Source organism: Corapipo altera, unplaced genomic scaffold, assembly GCF_003945725.1.
Source record: "Corapipo altera isolate COAL_440 unplaced genomic scaffold, ASM394572v1 0, whole genome shotgun sequence".
In the NCBI taxonomy this organism is placed as follows: Eukaryota; Metazoa; Chordata; class Aves; order Passeriformes; family Pipridae; genus Corapipo; species Corapipo altera.
Window position 1 is genome coordinate 85,069,291 of NW_020884872.1, and position 19,844 is coordinate 85,089,134.

Below are 19,844 nucleotides of genomic sequence, written 5' to 3' on the forward strand. Positions count from 1 at the left end.
ATTTTCTCCTCTAACGAAAGTCTTAAAAGGAAGAAACGATCTTGAAAGCAAAGGTCATGAGTGACATAAGAGATAACAGAAAGACATTCCAATGGGAAACTGGGGCTTGGCAGTAATTCCCAAGCCAGAAAGCCTTACATGATAAACAATACACTTCGCAAAGCTGAACAAAGAGTGCTTGTCCCTTATGTTCCCCAGAGCCCTGGAAGTTACTTTATCTCATTAAAATACTAGATGTTCTTATCCAATATTTAGAGTCCTGTTTTTAGGTTACTGTAGCAATGGTTATAGTCCCAGACAAATAGTCAATGAAATATGTATTTATTTTAATTTGTGTGGAGTAACATTTGGAATTCTTATGCTGTCACCAAGACACCTCACTTAATTGCCAGAAATAACCAAGAAAGCTTCTAAACAATCTTGTCCTTTTTTCTGACATGCAACCTTTGCACCAGAGACAGGACAGATTTTCGAGGCTTGGTGCTTCATATGTCTCCAGCTCAGGCTCTTTAAGTAAATAATATTGAAACCAATGCAAAAAAATCCATTGCACAACTAGATATGACCTCCAGATTAAAAATGGTTCCTTCTCCTTCAGGACTGTCTATTCTGAAAAATAAATGTATTTCAGAAACAAAGCCAGCTCCACACAGAAACAGATTTTTTTAAAGCGTGTTTTAAAGCAGTAGTTGTTTTCACTATTCTTGTATTTTTGCTGGTTTTATTGTTCTGCTTTGCCTGAATTCTTAGTACAGAATTCAGCCAATCTAACCAGGTCATCTCAGCTGAAAAGGGATCTCCTGCTTTCCATCGCACCAACTTCTTCCATTGCCTAGAGAGAAAGGGCCTTTTATTTAGAGCTGTAACCCTCATTCTAAAAACCAACCCATTTATGGTGCAAATTATGTGGATTGAATCTCACCCTCAGTTTCTTTGGGCCTGTGGACAATGCACAAGCGTTGGTTACAGTTTTCTAAGATGACCTCTGCTCCTAGCTTAGCTCAGAGAATCACAGAATCCTAGAATAGTTTGGGTTGGAAAGAACCTTTCAGATCATCTAATTCCAACCCTGCTGTCATGGGCAGGGAACCTTCACTAGACCAAGTTGCTCAAAGCCCCATCCAACCTGGCCTTGAACACTTCCATGGATGGGGCATCCAAAACTTCTCTGAGCAATCTGTTCCAGTGCCTCACCACCATCACAGTAAAAAATTTCTTCCTTATATCTAATCTAAACCTTCTCTCTTCCAGTTTAAAGCCAGTTCCCCTTTGTCCTATCACTACATGCCCTTATAAAAAGTTCCTCTCCAAAAAGACACTAAAGAATGGGAACTAATAAAATCACTGGATGCTCACACACAGGGGATTGGAATAATGACAAGTTTAGTAAAATATCTATAAAGTATCTGGTTTTAATTTTGTATTCTCATTAAAATATTGATCCTTGCATCAGAGTCCATGAAGCTTATTTATTCAATCATAATCATTCATGTTATGAGCAAGTACCACCCAAAACAAGACTGGCAGTGAAAAGTCTCATAGATGGCAGTTCAATCCACTGATATTCATTTGTCCAAACTGTTAAGATAAATTATTTCCAGTAATTAACCAACTTGTAAAAATAACAATTTATCATGAACAATGCAAAAATACAGAGTCATACAACTACTAATAATTTGAACATCAATAATAGCTCAATGTGTGCTCTTATTTTCAAATGTTCCAATTTCTAATTGCTGCCTGCCATTTTCTGGCTCACTCTTGCTCTAGATGGATACCATATACCATCTTCTACAGCAAAGATAAATCTGAATAAGAAGAGGCCCTGACTGGCCTAAATTCTCTCCAAGAAAATGCAGTCAGACAATGCTTTCCATTATAACTTGAGCCTGACAGCATAAATCTGGATGATCTTATGGTATGATGTAAGCTTTGGATTTCTCAGTTAAGCTCTGTGTTCAGTCACAAGTGTCCTATGAGGACCTGGGTCAGTCTCTAAAGTTTTTGTTCAGATCAGCTGGGTTTTGCAGAGCCATGGTCTGCAGGGCAGCACACCACAAGGACGGAACTCCTCAGGGGGCCTCTGTGTTATTTAGACATGGACACTGGCATCTCATTCTCACCAGACACACTTAGGTGTCAAATGGAAACACTGAACTGTAGCCAGATGCAGGGATAGGGAGCACTGTACACACAGACACCTAAAATTGCTTTTTGAATGAAATGGGGAATATTAGTTACCTCCCTGTTCTAGAGGAGGGTCTTGAAGGTGTGGTTTGCAAAATAAAGAAGCCTTCCTCTGAAGTCCATCTAAATCTATGAGATTTGTTGTCCTTGTTGGAAACTCAGGTAGCAACTCACAAAATATAATGTTGACCTCACATAATACATCCATTTTAGAATGCTTTATGCCCCCTGGGTAATGAGCAAAAATTAACAGTCTAAAAGGGCTTTCTAATTCCACATCTAATGAGAGACTGTACAGAAAAGCAGCTGGAACTCCTGCTCATAAACACCTTGCTATAATTACAAGATAAGCAAAAGAATGAGGCTTTCTAATTGTAATAAATTACCAAGCAGAAAATGTAATAAAATCTAACAAGGTCTCTCTATATTGCATTGTGTTAATACAACCTTTTTATATTACCATCTATTGCAAAATGCCATGCAACTCATTAGGTGAAGAGCTTTTTTCTCAGGTTAAGTAGAACACCTACATTTCTGCAATTATTATACCTTTGGAAAGTCTGTCCTGATTCTGTTCCCATTCAAAGATGAGAAATCAAGTCAGCATTATAGCAAGTTTTATGTGCTTGCTCTGAAGTGCATTTACTAAATGGTCAAAATGGCCAGGTAAGAGCTCAAAATAAACAAGCAATGATTTGCACAACCATAGTGTTTCTCATTCAAGGGCTTTAGTGCATTTGATAAATATTAATTAACTTCCATACTGCTGTTTTGAAGTAGGTAAGGGATATATTTAAGTATCACTTGGTTTGCTATTGAAATGCATTCCCTCTTTCTGCTCTTGAACAGGATGCAGCAGCTGTTTAACAACATACATGAATATTAAACAAGAGTTTTAGAGAAGAAGTAAGGAATACTTAATCCAAAAGAGGTCCCAGAGGGATTTACATGGGTAGATAGCAATTACTTAAAGCAATGCCCCCCAAACTCTGCAGGTAATTTTGTTCTTCAGTCACCTTCACTTTAAATTTAAATTTCCTGTGGCTTTCAATAATACTGGAGGACCTTGCAGGCAGCCTGTCACCTCTGAACTGCAGTGAGGGGAACACTGGCACAAAGTCAGGGTCAGAATGGCCAGAATCTTCTTTTTATTCTGACAAAATGAGCCAGGGGACTTAAGTGTGATCACAGCACAGTCAGATTTTATGCTGCTGAAAGAAGCTGTTTGGAGTTCAAAGGATTCAATAATTAGGCCCTCAAACAGCTATTCCACCCACCCAAACACTGTCTAACTGATAAGCCCTTATTTTCAACACATCCCATCCAGTATGGAGTACCATACCCAGGAGCAATGGTCATCAGCTGGCACAGGGTTTCTACCCCAATTCTCCTCGTGGTTGCATCAATGGGTTATCTCCTGCCAGTGCAGAGAATTCACCATGTGGAAGTCACAATTCAGAAAAAACTGGTTTGTATAATGCCATCTCAGCCTCATGTCCGGCATTATGGGGAAACCTCTTTAAAGTCTCCCATTGCATCACCTACTTAATATCTAGCTGTCTCAGCATGAAAAGCAAGTTCTTTCTTGGGCAGATGAAAACTATTAGAGAAGATTCCAATTAATAACAGGACAAATTCTGCCAAACAGCCATTCAAAAACTGCAACAGGGACATTGCTGTCTGAGCAGCAGAAATAAAAGAGAAAGAGTAGACAGCTTTCCTTTGCCGTGAAACATCATAACCAGTCATTTCTTGCTGTGACAAAAAGAGAGGGCATTTAAAAGAGATCAGCATTATTTTGCTACCTAATTGTATCTACAAATTTATTTATTATTTCAATAGCCTCTGCTGGAATGGATGGAGGTACTTTGCCAAGGAAATTTCCAGAACTATCCCAGCAAATATGTCATTTAAACACACTTTGTGTACTTCATATATAAATTTTACAGTCTTTTCCTAAACTATATCTGAGAAATGTAACCAGATAGACCATCCTGAGAGGCTCTCCAAATAACCTGCTTTGTTTTTGATTTGGTTTGATATACCAAATCTATATCAGCGCTTCCAGTTTCAGTACTAGGATTATATTAACAGCTTAATTTGTACTTATGTATCCACCAAAACCAATCCTGGCATGGGAGCCAAACATCCATCTTAATTGAAAATATTGTGTCTTTGTTTTTCATTAAATTAATAAATGAGGTCACCAGATGGCCCTTTTAGGATCATCGAGTTGGGCTTCTTTGGTCTTATGTTCCTTGTGTGCTTTACCACAAAGCTAAAAATCCTCAACATTGCCAGCACATCACATGAATCATTTGTTCAGTGCTGGTACCCTCACACGGACAAAAATACCTCTAACAAAAACCTGAGTTTCACAAGCACAGAGTCCTTTCCTGGATCCAGCCTCCCATGGTCACAAGACTTGACAGCAGACCTGGGACCACGGTTGCAAGTGATGCACCACGAAGCAGTAGTAGAGGGACTTTCCATTTGACATGTACTAATGGATCCATTCTCCTAAAAAGAATTTATTTCTTAGAAAGGTCAAGCATCTTTTATTGAACAGATAATTTTACAATCAGGTATTCAACCTGCCAGATGGGCACTATGATAACATTAATTACCATTTCATGTAGCTAAAACTTGACCTACCAGAATATCAGCATCTTTCTCCTCTTGAGGAATGGGAACAGACCTTCATATGCCTGATTTGAGAGACTGTACCAGGCAATACATTCCTGGACTCAACCAAAGTTCTCACTAGGGCCACTATTGCTTCATCTCTGCAGAGAGCTTCCCAAAAGAGAAAGCAAAACTTACATGCTTTCCTGGGTCCTTTAAGCTTCTGAGCACAAAATCATTCTACATCCCCACCTAGCATTGAAAAGATTTGTATTTCATTTAGATATACTGAACAAAACTGTAGTCTAAGCATGTGCTAGGCATTTGGATAAGGTTTGGTGGTGGTATATTTACACCACCCAGTACCTTGGAAACTGATTCATAAGTGGCAAGCACATACACTACTGCAATATGGATCATAAACGGGTTTGTTCATTCCTTTGTTGACAAATCCTCCATGCTAGTTTCCTGGGCATATTTATCTTTACCTAAATCTAAGAAAATCTTTGGACAGTTAATGAACTGGCACAAGATGTTGCGGAGAGATGTCGTGCTCCCGCTTGCTTTGGCATCATGGCTAGTTGAAACTTCTTGAGCAATTCCAAAAGAGAGTCAACGGCTGGAAGAGCATTAAAACATCTTGAATTGTAATTCAAAGCACTGGGAACTCACATATATACAGTATAAACTTCATGCAGTAAAAGATAAAGTATACCTATAGGGCCCTTACGACACATAGCAATGTTTCTCTGATCTCACAAAAGTCCTAGTGGAAGTCATTATACACTTCTCCTAAGGAATTCATTACACTTTGAAACAGAGAACACTACGCTTACTGCAGACAAAACAAAATAATGCCAACAGATATACACATTTGAAATCAATGTTACCACAAGATGTCACTCTAAACTTTATTTAGAGGAAGGGTTTGACTACTTCAGCTTTTTAAAAGAGTTCAAAGTTACTTTTTTCCAAGTATATTGTTTTCTTCCATATTGCATTTACACAACTTAGACTACAAATTAATTGCTATATGTTAAAAACAAACATGAGAAATGCAGTCTACCACATCAAAATTTACTGGTAAATCCTCAAAAGGCAGGCTGTGTATGAAATGATGACAAGAATAAAAACAGAACAGTCCTTTTGTTTGAAAGGTTAAAGAAGAAAAAGAATGAAGGTACAGTTCAGTTCAACACTGGAGATCAAAAATAACTCAAGAAAATGCAAGACTTGGTAGAAAATAGGCAGTAAACATTTCAGCTCTGTATCTATCCCTCTGTCTCAGAGTAATTAGGTTGGATTTCTCCTGCTATCTAATTTCTGTCTGTTTTGAAAGATACTCCCCCACAACTATTCCTCCTACTACCTGCAGGTAGTTGGATTCTGGGAAGACAGTGAATCTCCTAACATATTCCCATATTCATATATATGAATATGTATATAGGTAAATTCATCATCATGGCTGGGCTTTGTGAACGAAGAGTAAGGAAGGCTCTATCCACATTTATTACAGGCACGCTGGTGGCTAATGAGGCCAATACGAGATAGACACATGCACATATATATAATATTGTGAATATATGTCATTTGCATGTAAATATTTAAAATATAAATATTATATAAAACACCAGAATTTTGGTGGGAGAAGCCAGTAGGGGCATATCTGCAGTGCAGGCAGAGGACTGGTCCAGGGTGTGCAATAACGCAAGTGGCAGAGCCAGGATCTGGAAGTGGTTCCTCTGAGCAAAGCTACTCCAACACCATCTACTCTTGACATTTCTATTATCAATAGCACATCAAAAATGATAGTGATCCAAACTCCAGTACCTCCAAGAAATATGCCTTCAAAACACTTATTTTGCAGTAGAAAGCCATCTAATTCATCTAAACCACCTACCTTTTGCAACAAAAATCTGATCTAAGAGAAAGGAAGTGGTACTATTGGTAGCATTAGCATCCCCATCAGCTCAAGCAGAGAAAGCTGCTGTGAAAGTATTCAACAGTTTTGATCTCATTTTAAAATGTGTGTTATCGGCATGATCACACAATAGAAATTGTGAACAAAAGCTCTTTTTACTATCCTTAAAGTCTAGGAAATCACTATGAGAAATTAACTTCAAAACACTGATAAGGTTGTTAAGGTAGCTCCAAGTTAGAAAGTGTCATACTTTAGGTATATGGTCACAGATCGTTCTTCCCTCTGCTCTGACACTTTGTTCAGTATACAGAATGGGCCTGCCCTGGGAAAGCTGTCTGAGCAACCTTTGCACCATTTATCTCAGGAGCTGAACGGTTGAGAGCAATAAGAAGATTTCTTTAAGGTTCTTTAGCTTAAGAGTATTAAATGCCACCCTGGGAATTAGATCCTACCCCCAACTCCTATTGATAGTCCCACTGTGGTCAAGAAGTCACATATGCAGTATTTTTCAAAAATGATTAACCATCAAGTGATCCTCATGTATTAAGTACCCAAAATGAGACACTAGGACAGTCTTGATGAAATAGTGACACTCCCTGTTGCAACTGGAGCTGAGATCAGACATTAAAAGTGGTGCATGTGGTGATGTATCAGATCAGAAGCGTTTCCAACCAGGCTTTTAAAATAAGTAGATATTTTTACCTCTATTTCTCAGAGCTTCAGCACAGAACTACAACCTCTGCCACACAGAACTACAACCACTTCATCATAGAGTAAATAACAATGGAAAAGCTTAAATTCAATACTTTCCCATGAGTCCTGCCCCTTCTGCTCACTGCATGAATCAGGAGTTTTGAAGAAAAAATGTGTGAGGTTAAATAAATAAGAAGTATCACACTCTATGTATGCACAGGAATTGAACTCTGTTCGCAGAAGTCAGTTTAGTTATAGCACTGCCCTCTGATCACTTCTTTTCACACTGTTACAGCATTTCTGTGTAACATAACATAATGCTAATTATTGCAAAAACTATTTGCTATTTCTAATGCCTGGGATGCAATAGTGCATTAATCAGTTTCATCAGCAGAAACTCAAAACCACACAACTATGATGACAAAATGGAGACAGGAAAGAACAAATGAAAGACATAAATTCAGTCTTCTTTGCAAAGAGCACGTAATTATCTGTGGCAGAGCAAGGTGACAGAGCACAAACACCATCACAGAAAATGGACCACATGACAGAATAAACAGGCTACAGGAATGAACAACACACTCTGCAGCATTTCTTCTCAACACATACTTTAATATTTAACAGAGCTCCAAACTACAGTAGAAGTTTGAGATAAATAGATATCTATGGCTTCCTATTACAATATACATATACATTTATATAAGTATTATAAATATAGACATATATATTCACAAATATATACAGGTATGTATACGTAAGATTAACTAGTTTACTTTCATGCATCTTATTATTTAGTGCTCAATCCCAATTGCACTTAAATCACTTAAATCAGTGGTTTTTTCACTGATTCCCATGACACTGGAAGCACAGGGTTAAGAAAGAGTATTGAGATTCCAAGTGATCCACAGAGGTGGTACCAGGAAATAAATTTGGCTCATTTATTACAGCTTTGAGAAACAGAAAGTATAATGCACTTCAAGGTTAAAATGTTCCTGTGATTTCAGAATTACCATGCAGTTTCTTAAAAAGTTATATTCACTGAACAAAAAACACATCACAGTCTAGCCTAAAATGACTCTGCAGATCAAAACATTAGAGTGGGAGAACAGCTCTGCTATTTTAGAGACAAAAATAAACATTGGGATTAGTGATGGAACAGCTTGCTCCAGATTATTTTCTTCCATTTTATTAGTAGATGTACAAACTACATTAGCAAGATATACATCCAGATTTTCTTCCTTTAACACAAAAAAAATCAACTATCTCATTGTTCTTTTATATTCGGTCATCTTAAAAAAGGAGACTATTCAAAATAAAACCAGATTATCCAAATGAATTTCTTAATAATTTGTCTCTAGATCTCATCACCAACCAACAATAAAGGGCTATCCCTACTTAATGCAAAGAGAAAGAAAAGCTTCACACTGGGACAGCAGCCACACAGCAACAGCTGCTGCAACTGTATTTTATTAATTCTAATTATACACTGGATCCATATGGCCAAAATGCACTTCAAAATTAAATAAAATAAAAAAGAAAAAAAAAACAACAAAAAAAAAACACAAACAAAAAAAAAGCACACCACAAAAACACCACCACCAAACCCCCCCCACTACAGGAACAAAAACCGGCTTTTATTCCTTGCCGGATACTGAAAACCAACAACCTCAATAATTATCACATTGCCCACATTAAAAATGGTTTATTTCCAATGCACAGCTTTTGTATTTTGAGTAAGTCCCCAAAGCTTCTGAATTCCTTGTCTGAGATGTAAATGCTATCATTCATGGGTTAAAAGGCAACAAAACATGAGCAGAGGGTTGCATTAGGATTACAAGTGATTATGTATTACCCAGGTTGTATCAGTGCTGTAATCGGTTTCTTCTTGTACACAGACAGGCTGAGAATCCAGATACAGACCTGGGCTGGGATTCTGTATTTTTCAGAGTTCATCAGCATTCATACTCATAAATGTAAGAGGTATCAAAGTTTAGGTTTGGGGTTGAGGTCTTTTCTGGTAATTCACAAACTTTTAACATTTAAATTCTTTCAAAAAAAACCCAAACTGATTTAGGGTACCCACATCTTTGCATATATATCTTCCCTCAAGGTGGAAAATAATCAAATAATTTCAGTATTAAGAAGCTGTTGTGGGATGCCCTGTCTCTTCTATTTGCTTCTCATCTCTAACTGGTAAAGACATTACCTTAACACTCGGCAAGTCCCAAAGGCTAAAGCTATCTCAGCCTAATTCTGAGATATTTTGGAGAAATATTCAGCTCCTTCACAACAGATATAGCTAAGAAAAACTGTGTAATGTTCCAGACCTCAGTGAAACACACACTGCCCAGAGAGGTTGTGGGTCTCCTCCCCTGAAGATATTCAAAAGCTGTCTGGACACAATTCTGAGTGACATGCTCTAGGGGACCCTGCTTGAGCAGGTAGGTTGGACTAGGTGACCTCCAGTGGTCTCTTCCCATCCTACCCATTCTGTAATTCTGTGAAACTCCCCTCTCTGAGTATCTTCAGACTCCTCTATAGTAACATGATGTCCGTCTGTCTTTTTCTTGCACGTGCATCTGCCTGCCAGCTCTCAGCAGCTAACTTTGAACCCTCTGCCCAATGCCAATGTAACCTGAGAGAAGTGAAGAAGCCTCATGTCCTCCAAAGGATCCACAGGTACTATGGATTGGGAATAATTAGAAGAGATTGAAAGAAATTATGATAATGCAGGAGAAATTTCATTGCCACAGAAGCAAAAAGAGCAGTGGGCCAAAATCCACTGAAAACCAGTTACAACAGATCTGCTTTTTTCTTTTTTTTATCAGCAAATGGTTCACTCCACGTGACCAAACTTTCACTGGAGAACCGTGAGGGTTAGTTCCCCAAACCGGCTGCAATCCAGCTCCCAGCTCATTAAAAAAAAAAAAAAAAAAAAAAATCACACAGCTTCAAACCATCTCAAACCATCCCAAAGATCCAGCACTGCTACCTTTAGCTCTTTTCAGAGAAAGCACAAATTTGCTTACTAAGAGAATTGGACTTCAAGAATAAAAGCAGCTGCAGCTGTCTTCAGGCAAAACAAAAGCTGCCCTTGAATTTAAATTTCAGTTCTGCTGTAATTTATGCCACAACAAAGAAAGATGCCAGTTTGGGAAAGTAGGACTCTGTTCAGAGTAATAACAGGCTTCCCCATTGTCAGAGATGTCATTTGAGCGTCTCTCAAATGTGACAGAACGCTGAAGAGGTTTTGCACATTTGTTTTGCTCCTTGACATTTGTAATAGTCAGGGAGGGTTTCAATATTTTTAGATACGGCTATAGAAGAATCTTTATTTCTCAGTCAGGGAAAGTTTGAATATAAATCTCTGGAAGAATGACTCCAACACATGATCCCCGGCAAGTGAAGTCAATGGGGGGTTCTATTCTTCGTGAATGCTGGACTCAGGCCCTTGGCAAGAGGATTGCCTCATGTCCTTGGGCTGGGCACAGGCTTGGCTTGGATTAACACACGAGGAATTCAGTGTTGTTACAGGAGGTGAAATAGCCTGACATGACAAGAAACCAGCTCACGGAGGGTAAGTCTAGAGAGTGATGACAAAGGAGATCAATGATCTTACACAGCAAGAAGCTAAGCACACCAAACATCTACCAAGAGCAAGCTTGGCAAGTATGAATAGGTAACACCCAGTTGTGCTTTCCTGCTGAAAGGTTTCCCAGCAGAGCAATTCATTTCATATCTTTTTGGTCCCTGAAACACTGATACATGTGCTGAAACATGCTTCCTCTTGTGGACTGAGAAAGATAGGTAGTAGCGAAGGTCACCATAATCTCAGAAAGGTGATTGTCAACCATGTTCTCCATTTAGATATCCTCAACACTAGCAACTTTATCAGGAATCTTGTGAAACAGCACACTGCCTTGTTTTCTGTGGTGCCATGAATGATAAATCTTAGGTCTGCTCAAAGGAAGAAGTACAAAAGAGGTCTTGGTGGTTGTGAAGAAAAGCCTGAAAATATGATAGCAGTGTTTCTTAAAGACAGATCACAGAAGCAGACAGTAACAACCTGAAGTATTTTATAGATTATTTCTATACCTTTTGTGCAAATCTCAGTGCTACCATGTATGACTAGCACCGCATTTTTGAGGTGTTGAATGATCCTGACATTTCTTCTGACAACTACAATTGTTCTTCCACACCTGATTTGGTGCAGGCTCCACTTACAGCCCAGGACAGTGATGCAGGTGTGCTTTTCCCACCATTTATCCTACTTTTCATACATCTATTCCCCAGTCCTGACTCACCTCCTTTCCCTCTAGTCTCGAATTTCCTTGTCACTATTTAAAGAGTTTCTTCTTAAATACAACATGCCTAAACAAATTCCTTGTCTTCTGACTAATTGCCTCTACATTCTTCTCTCTATATGGTCAACAGCATAATTATTCTTCTCAGCACTGAAGTCTACAAATGGCAGGGGGATATTTTCATCATTATTCTTAGTTGACATGCCTGGTTATGTCTACCAAAATCTTTCCCATTCTTCATTCTTAGTGTCTTCCATTTATGACAGTGACAAGTTCCAACAGCCCATCATTACTCCTATGATAGGCTCCTCTCCAGTTTTTTATTCATATCTAAACTATCCTGAAATTTAACCATGGGCCTGACTATAAAAGAATGCCAGTCCCAGCTCACAGCTTTGTAAACACCAAGGTCAACCAAATCAAAACAAATTCATAGGAAACCACACTTTGGCTTGATTCATGTTTACTATAATAAATATTTGAATTTCTTAAAAGCTATGCTACTTTTTAATAGATACATATATCCTAAAATAATTAAAGTAAAGCACTTGATTTGGGTCTCTGAAATGTCCTTGTTATTTTCCCTGTCTGTCCTATAGCACCTTACAGTAACATGGAAGATCACAAGATTTAACTAGATCCCTAGAAGTTTGGATAACAATATAACACTATTAGTTATACTGTCTCTTCATCTATAGAAAATTTTAACAGAAAATTAACATGTGATTGCAGAAGAATCAATTGGCTTCCTCTTTCATTTGGTTTAAAAAACATTATCACTCTTTTAAAATGGGTTGTTATAACAGGGTTTATTTAAAGTGAGTTGAATGAGGTGAAGAGTCTAAAAAATCCCTCTTACTAAAAATGCAAAATTATATCCTAAGTCTCTAAATCCAGGCTGTGGTACAGATGATCAGTAAATTCTATAACCCTTACAGTAACTAGACACATATTTCTAGCCATGAGAGGAGATAAATGGTCAACATTTTCAACTTTTCTCATCAAAGTGCAAAAATGTAATGTTTAGTATGGCAATTTTTAAGATCGGCAGTTTTAGAACATCCACATTATTTTGCAGAAATGGTACAATACCATTAAAAAAAAAAAAGAAGAAGAAGAAGGTGATGCAGATTTTAATTGAAAATATGCCATTTTAAAATTCAGGCAAAGTTACGCAAGTGGGAGAAAAAAACATAAGACATGGTTTGAAAGTCCTCAGGAAATACGTCATCCACTGCAGATTGGGTTTATCCGAATTTTAGAAAAACCTATTGAGATTAGTTTTTACCTAATACTGCATAAGATGATTACAGTTATTTGTGGCACTTTAATTCCTGCTAGAAACAAAATGATGTTTTATAGAGATGTATCTACAAAAAAAAAAACAAACAACCCTGACATAAACCTCTTTCATCCATTCTCATTCCACAGAACTGCCTTCTAAGCTGTAGAATCATGCACTTGTCTTAATGAAATGAAGTCTAGACAAATATACAGCAGAGGTTTCCAGAAATAAATTGTACTAAACTATGTATTGCACTATAAAAACTGATTAAATTCCATGAAGAACAGAACTGGAACAAAAAATGTTTGGTTGCTTTGACACATCCAGATGACTATTATTACTCTCTTTCATGATTTCCCTTTTTTATTTCAGTACGATGCCTCTAAGATGCCCCATTATGAGACAATCCCAACAAATGAAGCATTTGGATTTCTGGAGGTTTCATTTCCTCTTCTTTGCTGGGTTTTAAAAATGTTCACATCAGAACAACATGTGCTACAATTTGAGAGCACCTTGTGATTTTAATATCATCTAGCTACAGATGACCCTACAAAAATCCTTACAAGCTCATAACAACAGCATAGCTCCTCACTGCACAGAGAAGAATTGGTAAGATCCTTTTGGTGAAAAAAATCCGGAATTAACTTAAATGTAATGTTAATATCTTCTTGTCAATAACACATTCTTCCCCTTGCATGCTCCTTCTGAAGAGTTGCTCCTCCTCCCTCCTCTTAGAGCTGGATTTTCAAAGCATTGTGTTTGGGCCACTAGAGTGTAAATGGGACTCCAGAGACTGCAGCTCTACATGTCACTTTGAAAAAGTGCCTCTTAGTAACTAACTCAGCTGTAACTGAACACAGTGACTCTACCAAGAAGTCCAGCAACAAGAACAGCCCGAAGGGAGAAAGAAATGCTTTTGAACCCAAATTAAAATGTAAAAGGACAATCCTTCAATAATCCTTCTGTAAATCTCTCACAAAACTTTTTCTTACATAATCGTAGTGACTTCTTGCATGTTTAGAATATACATATGAAAAATATTGAATCCTCTTTTTTCTGTTACTCCACTGTTCAGTAGTCAGCATTTAATATTTATGAAACACATTGAAGATAAAAATAGTCTTGCACACACTGAGAACCCAAGTTCAAAGATGGCTGAATCACATCACACAAGCATAAATTTGAGAATAAAAGGAACTAGACAATGCTAGATTTGAAAACTGCCTCTATTAATAATTAGTTTTCTTTATCTGTTATTGTTATACTCAATTTAAGACATCCTACCGATTTTTAAAGCCTTTTGGAAGGTAACAAGAATTGAACACACACTTAAAGGACAGGGATGGTTACAATAGCTGAATTTATTTGTAAAGGAATCAAATTCTACTGAAGCTGTAGGACCTACAAAAACTGAATTTGGCACATAAAGTTATGTTAACTTTATGCCTGGTAGGAATGTGCAGTTCTGCATCCAGGTTAACGATTCTGTACAAAAATCACCTTTTTCATTAGTAGTTACAGCCTAAATATTCAAAAGGTCAATAAATTCTGGAAAAAAAAATGTTTGACAGCTGTAAATGAGATAGAGTTTTGGAAAGCAGTGAACATTCAGACTCTGAAAATTAAGACTAATTAGGATTAGGTACAGAAAAATGTATGCTTTCAAGACCATTAGACATTCTGTAAATATAAAAGACAAAGGAAAAAATTAGCAGTACAGAACTTAAAAACAGACCAGAAGCTCTGCATTAGGTATTTCCTCATGTAGTGGTCTGATTTATAAGCGAATAGAGAAAGTATGACATGAAGCTAAAACAGATGTCATGGAAGTAGGGTTTTTTTAAATAATGATTATGCAAGAATCTCATTATTAACTGTGTAATAACATCATCTACCACACTTAAAATACTGGTGAGAGGTCACTCTTTAGTATTGTTCCAGAATCGAGACAAACCAAACAACAAACCAAACGTAAGATTGAGAGACTTTGAACACATCTTGGAATTCCCAAATCTCTGTTATAAAAGGAAGCATTTTAGAACAAGGAAAAGACATCCAAAGACCCACAAATTGAAATGCTATCTAACTTCTATAACACCATATTCCTCAATCTGGTATTGCAGAAATCAAAGGATGTAATTTCTTCTTTGGATTCAACCTTAAGGTAGCTATAATCACTTTTTCATTTCTGACATATGTAATATATATACAGATATTGCAGTGCAGCCACACGCAAAGCACACATGTTGTTAGAACACTTTGAAGGAATACTTCAAAGTAGTGCAGAAGTAAATGTACAGCTAATGTCACTTCCATGACTGTGTATTTCTTCAGCACATACTTCTATATCCACAGACACCTTCATAAATATAACTCAGAAAGGTCCCATCTTTATTTTTCATTCTTTAGTTCAAATCCATTTACAACTATTTGGTAAACACCACTCAATTATGAATCCATTTTTCTTTTATAAAGCATATACAGCAATTAAAATTAAGTAGGGTTTACAAAATAAAGCTAATAATTTTAAAGAAGCTGGGAAAAGTTACAATAGCTCTAGCAATAATTAATTCCAGTTGCAGGAAATGTTAAGAGACTGGTAGCACACATTTTTCATAAATTCCTGAAACCACTCCCAGACCTCCATCGTCTTCAAAGTAACAGTGCATTATTGATGTACTTCTACTTTCATGACATATAATCAAAATTTTTCCCTAACTGCTCCTGACTGTAGCTCTGCAAGGAGTACTATTGAAAGTCTGGCTTTAAATGGCCATACTTTGAAGGCATGTTTGCTTCCACAAACATCATTTGTGTTAGGAAATGTGCCTTTCAAACTAGTTCTGCACAAAATGTACAGGAATAAAACACCAAGGGGGCAATGCAATGCGAGCAAGAGGGCTGAGAAAGGTGGAGCAAGGGTGATGCACAGTTGCTGCCACCACTTCCCATGACTGGCAGCTCAAGCATGGCACAAGGAACAACAGGGATGCTACAGCAACCAGGTACATTCATGACCTCGAAAATATAACATTATTATATTATTTTATATGAAGCTCCAAAATGCCAAGCGCTTGATTTTAATATCATTTACAAGGTGCAATGGGAAACTTCAAGTAAATGGAAGAAAGACTGAGCGATACACCAGCACACCTATTTGAACATTGCAACATCATATGAATGGGAACATCCTGCCAAAGTTTCAACTGTGTCCTGGAGCAATTGTCTTGACTCATTTTAGAGTTTCTTTGCTGACACTTTTCCCAAAAGCTTAATGCAAAATTAAATGTTACTTGGTGCTGGTGAAATCAATGAAACTTTGTCTATTTACCTGTGGAGATGGCCTCATCTTCCAGTTTGCATAAATATCCTACTCTGGTTCAGTATCTTCCATTAAACAAAGGAAAGCAGCAAGGTTTAGGAATAACAATTCAATGCCTTATCTTGCATGATTTTTTTGTTACTCTTTCTGTCTTTATAAGTAAGAAAATACCTTTGAAATATCAGGACAATGAGTTTCCCCACAGAGAACCTGGAAGGATCATCTCAACATGCTGTTCATTGTAAACCCAAATTAAACAGTGACTAGTAAGAAAGTTACTAGGTCTGATCTAGCTCTGGCCTCCAAGAGCATGCATCTAGTATTAAACATTAGTACCTACCTAGAAGTGCCTGAAACAAGCTGCTCTTAAAGATGCCCATCACCTTTCTGATAGCTTTCTTAAGTTGTTGCTCTTCTGGTTTCCGTAGTTTTTTACAATACTCTTCCAGCAGCACTAAAGCTCGGTCAGTATCTAAAAACAAACAAGTACAAAAAAGTCTTTATTGGCTCTGTAAAGTATTTAAATGCTCGAATATTAACTACACATTTTGAACAGCATTGTTCACACATGTAAGGAACATTTACAACAAATGTTCATGGAATCATAAAATCACTAAGGTTAGAAAACACCTACAAGATCATCAAGTCCAACTATCAACCCTGCATCACCATGTTCCACACCAAACCATGTCCCCAAGTATCACATTCACACGCCTTCTGAACACTTCCAGGGAGCATGATGTTGCTGCATTGTCATTAGCTGTATGGCACAAGCCACATAGACAAAACTGCACATCTGAGATCTCCCTGCAAAGGGAGAATAATCTTTTGAATGGCATCAACTTTCATTTGTCCAAAACCAGCTGGAAGCTATGAGGTTTGGACCAAATTACAACTTGCAGAAGCTACAAAATTATAGACAATAACCATTATGGATACCCATGTAGGAAAACTGGCCTTAAAACATATTCAGAGAAGACATGAAAGTGTTTGCTTTGCATCTGCAGCACTCAATTCTCTCTCCTCTGAAAAACAAAAGTGTATCTGAAAGGCAGGTGTCCAAGAGTATGATGAGTTTTTTCTATTCCCTCAATACATAATATTGCTATCTACCTCTTTGCTAAATGAGACTATGACAGTATACTTTCATCCATGCGTTGGCTCCAATGGAGCAATCCAGCCTTTCTGTAAGAGCCCAGAGAAAAAGAGCTCTGTTTCTGCTGCTGCTATTATCTCTGTGTAGTCACTTGCCAAGAGCATGAGTGACATATAAAATTATATGAAAACCAAACACCACCATCTTACTTATATGTGCACACACATATATAAAAATACATAGAATCGTAGAATCATTACACTTGGAAAAGACTTCCAAGATCATAGAGTCCAACCTCATGTATATATCACATACATAGGAAGATTAGGGAGCATAGCAGTGTAGATATTTATATAATGAAGGAGCTCGCAATTTTCTGCTTCAATCCCACCTTGAGGGTTAGGTAATTGTTTTGTTTCTACCTAAAGCCAGCAGTGCTATTAGGACCATTTATAACCCACAGATAGAGAGAAAGAGATCAGCTCTTTTAAAGGCCAGGTCACAGTACCTGGGCTGGGCTCCCCTCACAGATCATCCAAATCAAAACTTGTGGATCCAGTTGGGATATGGTTAGGGTACGCCCCACAAATGGTTGGGTATAAAGAACTAATTCTGCATGTGAGCTCAGCTTCTTTTGCCATGAAAATCCCAATCACATCGTATCTTTGACCTCATGACTGTGCCTGACTCACCTGTGACACCTGTACCTTTGTTGATACACTGAAAGTTCTGGCTGCCCTCAACAGAATAATTAGTCACTAACTTAAATCATGGCTTGGAATCAGTCATTCACCTTCCCCCAAGTACAGACAGGTATACGTAATGAATACAAGATTATTTATATTACAGTGAAGCAGTAGAGTGGTGGAAAACCATTGCAAAGCATCCCATACTAAGAACATTTCTTAGAAGTGGACTATCTGAGAAATTAGGAAAGTGGGATTTGAACGCCTGTTCCACACCAGAGATACCAATTCCTTTTTCTCAGTGACTTGGTGAAGCATGCTGACATCCCCTCCTTCATTAAGCACTCCTTTCCTGAAGTGTACTATCTAAAAAAAACAGCTACAAAAAAGTAGTATTCTTTAGGGGTATGAGCAGAGTTTTTATTTTCACTGAAATCATTATTTTTGAATTCCTCAAGATGAAAAAGTCTGCTTTTGGTTGACCCCAAAAGAGTCTTAAACTCTACAAACTCAACAACCAGCAACAGAGCACAGCTTCAGTGTTAAATCTAAATCCCAGATAAATCCCATATCAAGTAATGATCTTCTTGCCTCATTTTCCTCTCAAGCTTTAATAGGATACATTAATTTTTACTCCATCCCTAAGCTCCAGCATCAAGTTACAGCCTTTTCCCGCGCAATCTCCCTCGTCAGCAGTGTATCTAGTTTTCCAAATAATTTGTGATGGGTTGCATGTACTCGGAGATCCAGTCAGGATCCCCCAGTTGCCCTGCTTCTGCTGGAAGCTACCACTGATGTCCTGGTATCAAGAGGAATCATATCTTGACCAAAAATATTTAGCATGCCGGGGAGGGGAGTTGTGTAACCACTGCTATTGGAGCACTCCTGAAAAGCCAAGGTGTTTATGGAGACTATTCAAACTTCCAGTCAATTTGGCACCAGATTATGCTTTCAAAAAAGCAACTTTCAGCCTTCTTGACGAACTTTCCTGATTATAAATTACTCAGAACTAGATCTTCATATTTTACAGTATTTAGCATGCTGGGGCATAATCCTATTCAGCACCAGCACACCACATTTATACCTCTGCACAACAGAGAGTAATATAAAATAACCTAATGAAACAGCATGACTGAAGAATGCTAAGTACTCTCCCCAAGATAATAACCATTGTCAACTCCCAGTTATACCCAAAGCAGATGAGAGCATTCAGTACTTTGCCTTTTGGGTCTGACAGCTACAAAACTTAAAATACTATTTGGCTTCAAGAATGGACTGCCTGGACTGCAGCACAATAGTCAAATAAGAACCATATTCCCTGCCACCCAAATTAAACGGAAGTTTCTTAATCTGAATTCCCACAAATTCTTTTCATCAAGAAGAATGGGAGATTGGTGGCTTTCAAGAGGGACTGGATCACTGTATGTATGGGATTACAATATCCAATGAAGAACACAGTTAATTTTTAGCAGCCAAAATAAGTCCTGTACCTTACAGTTGGAGTATATCATAAAGGCAACCAAAAAATCTTTGTTCTATGATACACTATTCTTCAGTGTTGATACCGAAACCAAATTCAAGTAAGAACACAAATCCACTGAACACACAATTTAATATCCCAAGTGGTGGGGATCTGTGTGGATCCTGAGTAGGTCCTTTGCCTGTGAACAAAAGACCACTGAAAAGTCAATATCAGCTGTGCCCCATGAGGTGTGCTGAACCGAG

General features: G+C 37.7%; 1 protein-coding gene across 6 annotated transcripts in view; it reads right to left on the reverse strand.

Moving 5' to 3' along the window:
• Positions 1 to 19,844, reverse strand: part of DLG2 (discs large MAGUK scaffold protein 2) — a 999,036-nt gene that overhangs the window by 964,777 nt on the left and 14,415 nt on the right. For all 6 annotated transcript variants that reach the window (XM_027658222.1, XM_027659729.1, XM_027658823.1 and 3 more), the window contains one exon: positions 16,678 to 16,809. In XM_027658222.1, the coding sequence (XP_027514023.1) occupies positions 16,678 to 16,809 (132 nt within the window). The remainder of the gene's footprint in view (positions 1 to 16,677; positions 16,810 to 19,844) is intronic.